Source organism: Passer domesticus, chromosome 6 (assembly GCF_036417665.1).
Source record: "Passer domesticus isolate bPasDom1 chromosome 6, bPasDom1.hap1, whole genome shotgun sequence".
Lineage (NCBI taxonomy): Eukaryota > Metazoa > Chordata > Aves > Passeriformes > Passeridae > Passer > Passer domesticus.
This window is the reverse complement of record NC_087479.1, coordinates 14343251-14356197: the sequence shown is the minus strand read 5'-3', so window position 1 is coordinate 14356197 and position 12947 is coordinate 14343251. Positions and strand designations below refer to the sequence as shown.

Here is a 12947-nt window from a genome sequence, read left to right as displayed (position 1 = left end):
ACACAACAAAACCTAATTCTAATTTCTCCCTGTGTGCACTGGTACAGAGAAGGCAATTCAGAGCTGTTAATTAAGTTCTTATTTTTACAGACATTCACACAATGGAACTTTTAATTGCCAAGGACAATTTGAGAGCTTTAATTAGCGGTCAAAGGATGACAAGAGCCACGACACATGGCTTGTATTATTTCACAATGAGAATGAAATATCTTACATGTCTTGAAAATTACTTCAGCTGACGTTTGGGAAAGTTAAAAAAAAAAATCCTGGGGCTTTCTTCCAAAATGTAACATCATACACATGGTGTATGGCCAGCAAAACACTCAGGACAGCCCTCAGTCACTCAGTTGTGCCTCAGGATGCCTCTTTGAATTCTCTCAGTAACCTCTGTACTGCTGTTTGTCAACTGTTTCCGAATTTGAAACTTTGCCTGGATTGCCAGGAAGGACAACGAGTAGGTATGCCTATCTTTTTAAATGCATTATCTTTATTAAAATCATTTCTATATTTTATCTTAAAAAATAATCTTTTATGCTCTCAGTTCTGATCTGCGCAGTCTAGTAAGACTTTCCCTTTCTTTTTCAACACAAAAGTAATTCTGAAGGTCAGTATAAGTTTATATGTAAAGCCACGATCCATTTTACCTAATTGCTCTAACTGGCTAATTAGTATTAGTAGTAAAAGGGGTGATAGATGCACTGTGCATGGAAATTCATCAGAAATCAGTTCAAAGTAAGAAAAATATGTCATTATTTGTATAAAAGATGACTGGAATGTGTTAAGGACAGAAATTGAAAACCATTCATGTGGCTAATTTTCCATTAGCACTAACTACTTCAAAATACTTACAGGAATTATGGAAAATAAAATGCATTTTCTGTCAAGAGAACATTTGGAATTCTAAATTTATAAAAGGCTTGTGGCTTGTGGTAGTGCTCAGACACTGATTAGTAGACCTGAAGAAATATTTGCAAAAAAAAACCCTACAGAATCCTCAGGTACTATTGCTAGCTGAACAAGAATTCAGATTTAGCTGTGAATAAAATCTAAGTTGCAATGAAAAATAAAACTTCCAGGTGTTTTTAGCTGAGCCCATCTTGAATGAATTTGTGGCTCCAGCTGAGGGATCGTGTCTGAAGTGTGCAGAGTGGTTGGCTTAAGCTGGTAGCAAGAAGTGTCAGGAAAAGGGCAGGCAAGGACAGTAAGAATTTCTTTCAATTCTATATTTATTAAAATAAATAATTCTGATTAGGTTGAACTGTTATCTTTCTTCTACATTATTTTTGAAATATCAAGTTACAGATTTTCTGCCATTGCTCTCTCATGCCTTAGCCAGCCTCTTGCTATAACAGCACTAGATTTCTGCTGTCTCACAAAGAGCCTCTCTGATGCTAATCAGCCATTCATTTGCTACATGTGTTTTACCTGCAGTTTTAGATCCTCTCAAGTTATCTTTGTTTGTGTGAGAGGTCTGTGAACTAGGTAACCTTCAAACTGTTGTGAGAGAAATCCAGGGAGCTGTGCTATCTTGAGTTGTAGCTCAGTTCCCCCCCAAGGCTGCCAGCTTGAGTGAGTTTATGAACTCCAGCACAACTTTGCTGCTCACCTAATTCTGCAGAGATGAAAAATGTTCTGTGCATTAGTACCAGATAGCCTGATGTGGAATATTAATACTTATTCCTAGAGGCATCCCAAAATAAGTTCTGTGAGGTACTCGTATACAGAAATCACTGAGGCTGGACATGTGTGTAAAAGAGATGAAAGATGGTCCTAAATTGTCTTTTCAGAAATTCCATCATTAGATGGAAAAATAGGTGTAAAATACAGAAGCTGAAAAGGCAGAGTAAAATAGCTGCAGCAGAAAGTCAACATTTAGAATGACTGATTGCAAAATATTCATTTTTTCAAATACATTCTTTTCTGTGATCGACATGCTCCACTTGCATATGAAATACTGAAATGTTAGATGGCAGAACAGACTCAACAAAAACTTGCCTTCCATAATGTTCTGAGACCAAATGCTGTAAAAACCAGGATCCGGGCACTATCATCAAGCATGGCAGCACCAGAAGAAAGAAGCAGGGGCAGCTCTGACAGTGAATCTGTGACAAAAAGTCCAGAGCAATTTCATGGGAGGATAAGGTTTTACCCATGTTCTTAGTCCTGCACAGTCTCACATGGAACTACGAGAAAAAAATAAAGGTATTGCCAATGCTATGATGAGCTAAACACTTTGGAGCCTGGGACAGCCAAACTCAAATAAAATTTTTGAGCTGGAGAAGAGGGCTGTAAATTTAGAGCTGCAGAGGCCTTTCCTCCAGGCACGATTTTTAGTGTAATATTTTGGAGAAGTCTGTGTTTTATTATTCCAACCACTGACATTTGAAGGCAATAAGCTGTCTAATCTAACAGCAATTTTGAACCCAAAGTTCAGGGTGACAGGAACTGAGAAGGAACAAAAGAATGCAAAGTTCAGTCAGCAAGTGGCACATACAGGGAGTGAGCAGCTTTTCCAATTCAGGGAAACAGGCATGGTCCTGCTTCAGCAGGACAACAGAATATAATAATATATTAATGTATATATAATATAGTATATAATACAGTAACATAATAATGTACGTAGCATGGTAAATAAGAATAAGAGAAGGGGCAGGGAAGGATGCAAAGTTGGCTTTGTGTCGCCAGCATGACTCCCACTATTCTCAGGGAGATGGAATTCTCCCATATCTGTCTGTCATCAGTCTGGAGGAGATGTACAGAACTATTTACACTAATTTGTGACTTTCCTTCCTCTGTGCCACTTCAAACAATGGAAACAAGGAGAGGAAACTTAATGGGATGTAGAGGAAGTTCTATCCTTGCTAATACTGGGAACATTTCCCACTGCTGCACATATCAAAGATGGATTTATCTAGCCTGTAATAATCAGTAAGGACTAATAAAGAATTTGCAGCAGTTAAATGTTTGTTGCACCACTCATGGGAGACTTTTGCTCTTTTATGCTTTTTTTTTGCAGTTATTGTCTCTCATTTCGAAGACGTCTCCTGTTCACTTCTGAATTTTTTAAAAAATGACTGAAACTCCTCTACTGAATATTCCCTCCTCAAACCAGAGTCAAAATCAGAGCAACTCAACTGTTTGCCCAGAACTGGATGACTGGTGGGACATCGTGTACTATATAGGACCCAAGTACATCAACACTGTCTGCGTTATTGGTATGCTTGGAAATGTGTTTGTTCTCTTCATTTATTCCCTGCAAAAGGGCCCCCTGAAGACAGCTGAAATCTACCTTATGAACCTTGCTGTTGCTGACCTTATCTTCCTCACGTGCCTCCCTTTCTGGGCAGAGAACATCAATAATGAGTTTAACTGGCCCTTTGGCAGTTTCCTGTGCCGCAGCATCAGCGCCTCCATCACCCTGAACATGTACACCAGCATCTACCTGCTCGTGGCCGTCAGCATGGACCGCTATTTGACTTTTGTCCACACCTTGAACCACAGAGAGATATGGAGCAAGTCTATGACCAAAGGGATCTGCTTGCTCATCTGGTTCTTTTGCATCCTTCTCAGCGTCCCAGCTTTCATGTTCCGGACTGTGAAAGACTTTCCCCAGTGGAATATTTCAGCCTGCACTTTGGAGTTCCCCAGCCCATCGTGGGAAATAGCTGAAAGCCTGGTAGGCAATGTGGTGGGGTTCCTGCTGCCATCCACAGCAATCATCTTCCTCAATTTCTCCACCATTAGGTCCCTACAAAAAACAGCAAAAGAAAGAAAAGCACTCAGAGCAAAGGGTTGCAAGAGGCACAAAGGCACAAAGGCAACCAGGCTGATCCTCACTGTGGTACTGATGTTTCTTTTCTGCTGGACTCCTCACCATTTTTTTGTGTTCCTTGATATATTATACCATACAGAAGTGATAAAAGGCTGCTTCTGGGGGGAACTGATCAACTTTGGGGAGCAGTTTTCTTATATGCTGGCTATCACCAACAGCTGCATTAACCCCGTGATTTATGTCTTTGTTGGGAAATACTTCAGGCAAAAGGCTTTAGAAGTTTTTTCACAGTTTATTCCCTGTGGATTTCCTTTGAGATGGGTATCTTTCAAAGAAATGTCTTCAAATTTCAACATGTTTCCAGTCAAGAGTAGTTTAACATAATGATTCTCAGTTCCTCTTCATCGATATTATAACTTATTTTATGCCACTGCAAATGGCATTAAAAATGAATATGAAACACTCTGATCTGACCTTCACAGACCAAGCTAATTATCTATTAAAGTAAATCACTTGGTTGATTGCTTACTTTTTCCTCAGGCTTGCTTTTCTTGTTCTGTGTTATCCATCCAAATGTACAACGTGTGATGCCAGAACTTTTTACCAAATGATCTAACTTGTCTTACCTATTAACATGGCTTTAAAACTTTTTGACAAAATACCAGAAATCTGGTTTCTTTGCAGAAAGCCATAAGTTAGCTGAATATTTTGCTGCATTGTATCTGTGATGACAGCTACTATACCACCTATAACACTATACATAAAATTACAACAAGTATTACAGAGCAAATATGAGCTTAATTTCAGCTGATAAATGCATTGAAGCAGGTATTGGATAACTTTGGTAATTTTGAACAAAATTTTCACTGATATGCATTTTTACAGTAAGATGTATGGAATTTTTTTTTGTGTAATTTAATCATGTGCAGTGCATAACTATTGTACAAGAGGATGTAACACGAAGAAAGTGTACAGAAATTGTAAAAAAAACAAGGTAATACAGTAGCCTCTTCAAAACTTGATTTTTGCTGATCCAGTAAAGTATTACAAAATTGCTTATAAAGTACTGTAAAGATCCTTTTTATTTTTTATATGTGCATATATATATGATGGCCACTGATACGGTATTATTTAGAGGCAAATTCTTAGATACATATTTATGATTTTATGAATCAAAATTAATAAACTATGTAACATCTTCTTTTGCTTCATAGTCTTGTCTTTCTTATATTTGTCTCTTTCATTTAAGGAAGAGCAAATATATAGTTCTGTGATAAAAATCCTTGTTGCTACCAGAACACAAACTCTCATAGTTTATAAAAAACTTCTTTTCCATCACAGCCAAAATGGCAGAGTAGATGTAAAGCAACTGAGATCAAACTATGTGAATGTACAGACATGGAAGAAGATAGTGCAGCCTGTTCAGCCAGAGGATGTTGGTGCAGAAGGGAGCATCCAGACACACCATTTGTATAACAATTCATTTAACTCCTCACTGTAAAGCCTGTTCAGTTCAGCCTTTACAGTTACTCACTGTAACAGCACCACACTTTCTGTGGTTCTTTTTAGTGTTTCCATTTTGAATATATAATTAATCTCTTATCTGATTATAGAAATCTGTCTATTCAACTTCATTGCAATAAGATTAGTGTTAATTTTTAATAGTTCTTTCAATCTTTTTGAATCTGAACAGTGGAAGCCTTTTGAAGACTTAAAAGTCTATCTTCCTGCAATGATGGTTTAAGAATTAGGAGTGGATTAAGGGATCAGGGAGGAAGAATCTGTCATAGGTTTACTACTTCCACTGCTTCTGTGACAGATGTTTTTAAAATAAATATCAGGCTTAAACACCAATAATAACAACAACATGTGAAGTCCCCTGACTCATCTGAAATCAAATTCCTAATTCCCATGTATTGTAAACTGTTGAACACTGAATACATCCCCAGCTGAATCTTTAATTGAAAAATCTTCCAAGCAGAGATATTTTCTGGGGAAAGGAAAGGGAAAAGGAAAAAAAAGGGAAACGGGAAAAGAGAAAAGGGAAAAGAGAAAAGGAAAATGAAAAGGAAAAAATCTGAAATTGTGAAAAAGGTGCAGAAAAAGAAGTTGCATTTTCTCACTGCAGCTGAGGACCTTTAAAGGGAAAAATATCTTGTCTCATCTGACTAACACTTGTTCATGTTATTCAATATACAAACAAATGGAAAAAACACTTCTTGAGTGTGGTGGCATATTTTAGCTATGACATAAAAGATTGAAAATGAGTATGAAATCTGAATTTAATGGAAAACTTCCTGTTTCTATCCATGAGCAAGTGACAAGGGCTTTCATGAAAGCACTGCTTCTTTTACATATGCTCAACTGTCAGGAAAAACATCTGTAGTTTAAATACTGCTTTAAACTGCTTAACAGAGTCTTGCAAATCAATGGATTTACTCTCCAGCATGAATTTCTGTAAATGTATGCATTTCTGACTGTGTGTTAGGGTCTGGTGCTCGTTAGTGGCCACTTTTTGCTGCTGCGCTGTGCTGCACTCACCTCACTGAGCTGTGCCCAGCAAGGCTCTGGTGACAGCCCCGGTGATGCTGCTGGGCTGGCAGGTGGCCAAGGTGTTGCTGCTGTACTGGACAGGCTGGAACCAGTGTGACCTTGACTTGAAGGGATGTGGATGTGCCCGTGATGGAGCAGAGATCCACCTGTAGCCCTTGGGGGACCCGGGACTGGAGCAGGTGGATGCCTGAAGGAGAATGTGGTGTGACCCTGCGGGAAGCCTCTGCTGGAGTAGGGTTTATGGCAGGACCTGTGACCTCATGGGGCACCCACACTGGAGCAGCTCATGAAAAACTGCAGCCCTTGAGCAGGACCCACAGTGGAGAAGTTCAAAGAGAACTGTCTCATGTGGATGGGAACATCTGCCGGAGCAGGGGAAGCAGAGATTCTCTTCCAGCCCACGGTGAAGCAGTGTGCCCTGCAGCCCATGGAGGAGGACAATGTAGACTTGTCACTGCTGAGTAAGAAATGACACAGACTCACCAGAAGGCTGATTGGCATAATGTGCCATTTACTTCAGACTGCTCCTTTTTATAAGTTGTTCAGTCCAGGTGGACTTCATTGGTCATTTGGTTAATACATTTCATCTGACTGGTTAATTTACAGGAACCCATTCTTGTAAACAATCTTTGAGAAAAACAAGAAAACAGAGAGTAGAAAACAACACCTGCAGGTTGTTTATGATAATAAGCTATCATTGTTTATCTTCAACTCCCTAAAGCCTCTCAGGCCAATTCTGGGAAAACTTATCTAATTTTGTCTCTTTCTTACCCAGCTGTCACGTCCACATAGACTACATAAATTATGGAATTAGGGAGAACCCTTGTTGCAGCCAGGCTGGAGACAAGAGGAGGAGTTCATTGCAATGTTAAACCAGATAACCTGGTCCAAAAAGGGGCCGAGGGTGGAGATTGTAATGGACGTGCCTTGATATTGTTGTAAGCTGTGATTTGAGTTAATGTTACAGGAATTAGTACAGCAGAAATCCATATCAATGGAGGAGAGGCCTTACAAGAAGAAGTTTAAGTGCACCAGTGACCAGACCTGAGCTGGCTTTGGTGCCCAGTAACTCCAAGAAACACAACACCACTCCTGTACTGAGTGACTGCCAGAACAGATGGAGCCTGAAACCATGGACTAAATGAACTCAAAGGATGTTTTATAAACATTTGTGGACATTTTATGAGGATTTTCTAGGGGTGGTCCATTGACTCAAGAAATTACTTCTGTGTATTATGTCAAAGGATGGTGGTTAATGAACTTGTGGGACCTGGGCACGATGCAAATGGTATTGAATAAGTGATGGAATGTGCTGGTTTGGGCTGAGGTAGAATTAATTTTCTTCACAGTGGCTAGTATGGAGCTGCGTTTTGGATTTGTGCTGAACACAGTGTTAATAATATAGAGATGTTTTTGTTATTGCTGAGCAAGGTTTACACAGAACAAAGGCCTTTTCTGCTTTCCATGCTGCCACACGAGAGAAGACTGGAAATTGGAAGGAGACACAGCCAGGATAGGTGACCCAAACTGACCAAAGGGATATTCCAGACCAGATGACATCATGCTCAGTATACAAAATGCAAGGGAGAAGGAAGCAAAAGGAGGAGGGGACATTTGGAGTGATGTTATTTGTCTTTCCAAGTATCTGTCACAGGTGATGGGGCCCTGCTCTCCTGGAGGTGGCTGAACACATGCCTGCCCATGGAAACAGTGGATTTATTGCTTATTTTGCTTTGTTAATGTGTGTGGCTTTTGTTTTCCCTATTAAATTGTCTTTCAACACATCAGTTTTCCAGCCTTGACCCTTTTGATTCTTTCCCAGATCCCTCTGGTGGGGGGATGAGCAAGTGGCTGCATGGGGCTTGGCAGCAGGCTGGGGTTAAACCTCAACAAACCTGACCCAGGAGTGCTGTGTTGTTTGTGCCTTGAAGGTGTATATGAAAATAGAGAATGAACTTGAATTGCAGCAAGGATATCTCAGGATAAGCATTAATAAAAAAGCTCCTGGTGGAGCCAGTGACAGGCTGCCCAGGAGAGAGTGCAGAACAGCAGCAACAGGACCTTGAGAGACCACTTCAGACAGCAATTTTTGGGGAAAATATCAACATAGCTGGTTCTGCCCCAGCACAAGGGAGTGTGTACCCCTCCACTGATTCCTTCTCTTGTGGTCAATAATTAAAGTTTCCTTGTTTGCCCTTTTGGGTTCTTCACTGATCACCTCTCAATCAGTGCTGAAATGTCAGCTCTGTAGGACTAATATTGCCAGCCTCCACTGCCCATGGCTTGTTCTTTTCAATAAGCATCATTTTTACCTTCTCTCGTTACTTCTCACACTCCTCATAAACGTTGTCAAGCATTAATCATTAAAAAGCTTCTCTTCTGCACCTTATGATCTTGCAAGTATAATTTAACTTGTTCTCATCTGTCTATATAGCATTTGTATTTTACTATTAATTTCTCTAGGACAAGGACTATCTTTGCACAATCTGTTCAGGCCTTGCTTAATGCCCAGTCTTAGTTTATCATGCAGGGCTCCTAGCACTAATGTAATAAAGAGACATTTAGGATTCACTGAAACACATCTCAAGGAATAATACAGCCTGGACTTACATTTGTAACATCAAAACATTTTGGCAAGCCATTTCAATATTAAAAACTCTGCCTGTAAATACAGATAGTTCTCATATCACAGAACCTTCACCTTTAACAACAGCAATGACACCACCAAACCCAGCTGATTGATTTCTAAAATACTTTGATCCCTAAAAGTAAAGACCTGAGCATTTTCAGAGATCTATAGCCACAGGGATTTCTAACCTGCCAGCAGTCATCTTCCTGGGAAGAGAGCTGTTTGTCATTCCTGTCAAATCATACCGCATTGAGTAAATATGTTGACTCTTGGATGGAAAAAAAGCACTTTGCTCACAGGTCAGATGTGCTGCAGCTTTCAGCAGTCAAATCCTCACAGAGATGCTTACACCTCTGCAGCTGCCTGTGACAGGGTTTCACAGGAGACTCGGTCACTGAGCAACAGGACCCACTTCACTGCCCATGGGTCAAGGGTGGAGGGTGTCAAAAAAGCTGCTCATTCTCCCAGTGAGCTCTTGGTGCACTCCCAGCAACAGGACAGGAGCGAGTGACAAAAGCTGCAACAAGGTGTCAGGACCAAAATCATACTGGGGAAATGCGTGGAGTTTAATGGAGAACAGAGGAATATCTGATTGGAGATTGGGAGTCAAAAAGTAGAGGAAAAGGGTGAGGCAAGAGAAGAAATAACCCACCAGTGCCTGTGTCAGCATCTTCCCAATGCCAGAGTGTGGGGACGAGCAGGGAGGTCACAGTGACCAAAAGAAAACATTGAGGGAGCAGGAGACATGCCCTGGCTGGACCAGGGGACAACAATGTGCATGTAAAAGGGAAATTACTTTGACAATAAACTGGAACAGAGTTGGGACCTGATGGTGAAGAGATCAGAGCAAATTGTGAAAAAAGGGAAGAAGCAGATATCTCAGGATGGGACTTGGAATATTACACTCCCTTAAAAAGCCCTGTCAGGATTGGAAACACTAAAAATCAAACATCCAAGGGCCAGGAAATATTTGACCTAAGACTGTCCCTGGAATTTCAGTGTGGTCTCCTTCAGGGTATGAGTTATAATATGGTGTTACAGTCTTATGACTAAGCTTTGAATTTCCAACATTGCAACTTATCCACTTCTGATTAACCTTGTGTCACCCTGCCTTATGTAGGAGAGGAACACACTTGCGTAAACCAAACAATACCCTGAAGAAATTAAATCATCCATCCTGCATATTAAATAAAATCAATCATATTGATAACACACATGCTGCCTTGAATTTTACACTGAGAAATCTTTGACACAACATATAATTAAACTGAAAAATTAATTTCAATAAGGTTTTCTAGAAGGAAATGAGTCTATTAATCATGTTTGATCACAACTGAAAATATTAGGAGACATTGTAAAATAAGAAAAGATAGGAAGAATATTGTCATCAGCAAAAATGAAGAAAGAAACATTCCCCTTTCCATGTAGCACAGTAGGACTCCTGACAAAGAGTAGACACTCCTTTTGGTCACTGGAAAGGATTTGTCAAAACACCTTCATCACAGAAGAGCAGGGCAGGACTTTGGGTCTGTCAGGAGGACAGATGAAGAGAAAAACTGGGGTTTCAAAATAAATCCTCCTCTGGCAGCTCAAAGAACAGATGGAAATACACATCCTGGGACTGGACCATGCAAGAGCAGTTTGGCTTGGTTTGTTGGTTTGTTTTTTTTTTTGTAAGGGAATTTGAAACATTGATGCGAAACAAATCCATCTGAATTAGACAGTTTATTTAAGTATTTTAGCTGTTTTTTCCTTTGAGTTTTCAGTAGTTGCTGTTTATTGCCAAGGCTTCTATTTCACACATGAGTCAGAGCAAATCCTGGCTATCTTTCCCAGCCTACTGGGCTAGATGAAGAACCTGCCCCCTCTTTCCTCAGCTCCAAATCACAGGAAGCCCTTGCAGCCAGTATGTTTATCCCTGGTGGAGAATGGCCATGGACCCATTTGGTCACAATTGCCTGTTCTATCTGAATTTTCCAAAGGACATTGCACCACAAATACCCATCATGGTGAGTGAGAGAAATGTTAGCAAGGCCTGTTCTTGAGTTTCAGCTTGGTTAGTAAGCATGGCTTGAACAGATCCATCTCCCTCTCAAACTCAGTCCATGGGCGACAATACATCTGTCCTGATTTTGGCTGGGCTGGTTAGTTTTCTTCTTAGCAGCTGGCACAGCACTGTATTTAGCTTTAAGAATAGTATTGATATCAAATTTATTTCAGCCAGGAGACAGGTTGTGCATTGATCAATTAGTTGTGAGCAACTTATTGTACATAATTTGTTTTTCTTGGGGTTTATTTCTCTCTCTGCCCTTTTCATTACTGTTATTATTGTAGTTATTATTATAATTTGTATTATTATATTTTACTTTACTTCAGTTACCACTGTTGTTATCTCAGCCCATGAGTTTCATCTTTTCTGATTCTCCTCCCCCTCACACTGTCAGTATGGTGTCTAGTTACCTGCTGGAACCAAAACTAACTACATCATATTTCCTTGTGTGAATAGTAAGAGGGAAGAAGCCTGCTTTAGCAGTGCTCCTCAACTTCTGGCAGAAGAACTTTGTTGGCACAACCTACTTTGGCCACGTTGTTGCCACAAACTCATTAAGTCCCTTGCGCTGTCAAACACTGCTCATGGAGAGTTATTAAATGACATGACACAGAATAAGGAATCCATTAATTCAAAGCTATCTAGTTTTATGCATATGTGTGGCTGGTTGCAGTGCATTCTACAGGAAAAAACATTAGGAAGAAAACATGAAGCAACTGCTCTAGAAAACCCTCTGCAGCCATCTTAATATTGTGCGCTTCAGGTTTGTTCCAGCAAAATCTTCACTGTCTGCTAGTGATATTTTCTTTCAGGAGTGAGGCTTATTTTCCATTATCGCTCCAATATACAGCTACAGCTGGAAAAGATGTTCTCCTCTGGGAAGTAATTCACACATAGAAAAGTTCATATTTGGCTTTCAGCTCCTGCACAGAAAATCTACAGGCACACACGAGAAATGAAACCAGCCGCCACCATTTCCCACAGGAAGAGCTGGAATAAATCTCACATCCATCACATAAGACTAACTTAATAGATAAACTGCAAGGTCCAAATCCTGAAAAAACTTTTCAAATTGTCCCATTTTTCGTGTATGGATAAATGCGTGTGATATGTAGCCCTGCAATATCATGGAGTGAGAAATGCTCTTCAGCACTGGAAGGAGGATAAGTAGAAATGAAGCTCCAAGCATTCCTTACCTGAGTGACAGAATTGTGCTGTGAATAACAAGTTAGAGGCCAAAACCTCACTTAATGTACCTCACAGCAGTAGAAAGCTGTACATACTTGTAGCAGACAAAGGGCTAGTCCTGAACAGAGATAGTGACCCTGAGTGTTGATCATTATATCATAATGAAGTTACCCTAGTTTTTTGAGAGACAAAGAAATTACATCATCTTATAGTCAGCATAATAAGCAGTAGTCTCTATTTTTTTTTTTCTGCTATGCTCTTTAGGTATTAAGCTTCTAATGAAAATATTTTTCATGTAACAAAACTGCTGGTGCACACTTTAGAAGTTATTGAGGGTGATGAGGAGAACCTCATGACGCAAAAGTTCAGCCTCCAATGATAAAGTGAGACACTTGGTAAGATCAGATTTGAAAAAGATAAGCAAATTTTTTAAAAAATATATAAGATACTATTTAACAAATTAAAAAGCAGCTAAGACATTTTCAGAAAATGAGAAACCCATGAAAATTTAAAGGTGAGACTGCCTATTCTGCAAAACTTTAGTCAGTCTCTTATGAATCAGAGGAAGCACTGAGCCCCTGAGAGAGGCCTCTTGCCAGCATTGCTCAACTCTTATCTGCTGGTTGCATGCCAGCTCCCCAGCATGGATGCCAGTAATTCATAAGGCAAATCACCCACAGCCAGAACACTGAATGTCTCTGACGTGGCAAGTGGTAGTCACAGAATGGATGATGGTGCATCTGTTGGGGCTTAAC

At 40.0% G+C, this 12947-nt stretch overlaps 1 protein-coding gene across 2 annotated transcripts in view; it reads left to right on the top strand.

The window, feature by feature from the left end:
* The window catches only part of BDKRB1 (bradykinin receptor B1), a 31241-nt gene extending 26269 nt beyond the window's left edge, over nt 1–4972 (top strand). Inside the window, exons 1-2 of one of the 2 annotated variants that reach the window (XM_064423464.1) lie at nt 5–458; nt 3017–4972. In XM_064423464.1, the coding sequence (XP_064279534.1) occupies nt 3071–4156 (1086 nt within the window). In that variant the 5' untranslated portion in view covers nt 5–458; nt 3017–3070 and the 3' untranslated portion in view covers nt 4157–4972. Of the gene's footprint in view, nt 1–4; nt 459–3016 lie in introns of those variants that run through there. The other variant, XM_064423465.1, reaches the window with a different exon arrangement.
* The last annotated feature ends 7975 nt before the right edge of the window (nt 4973–12947 follow it).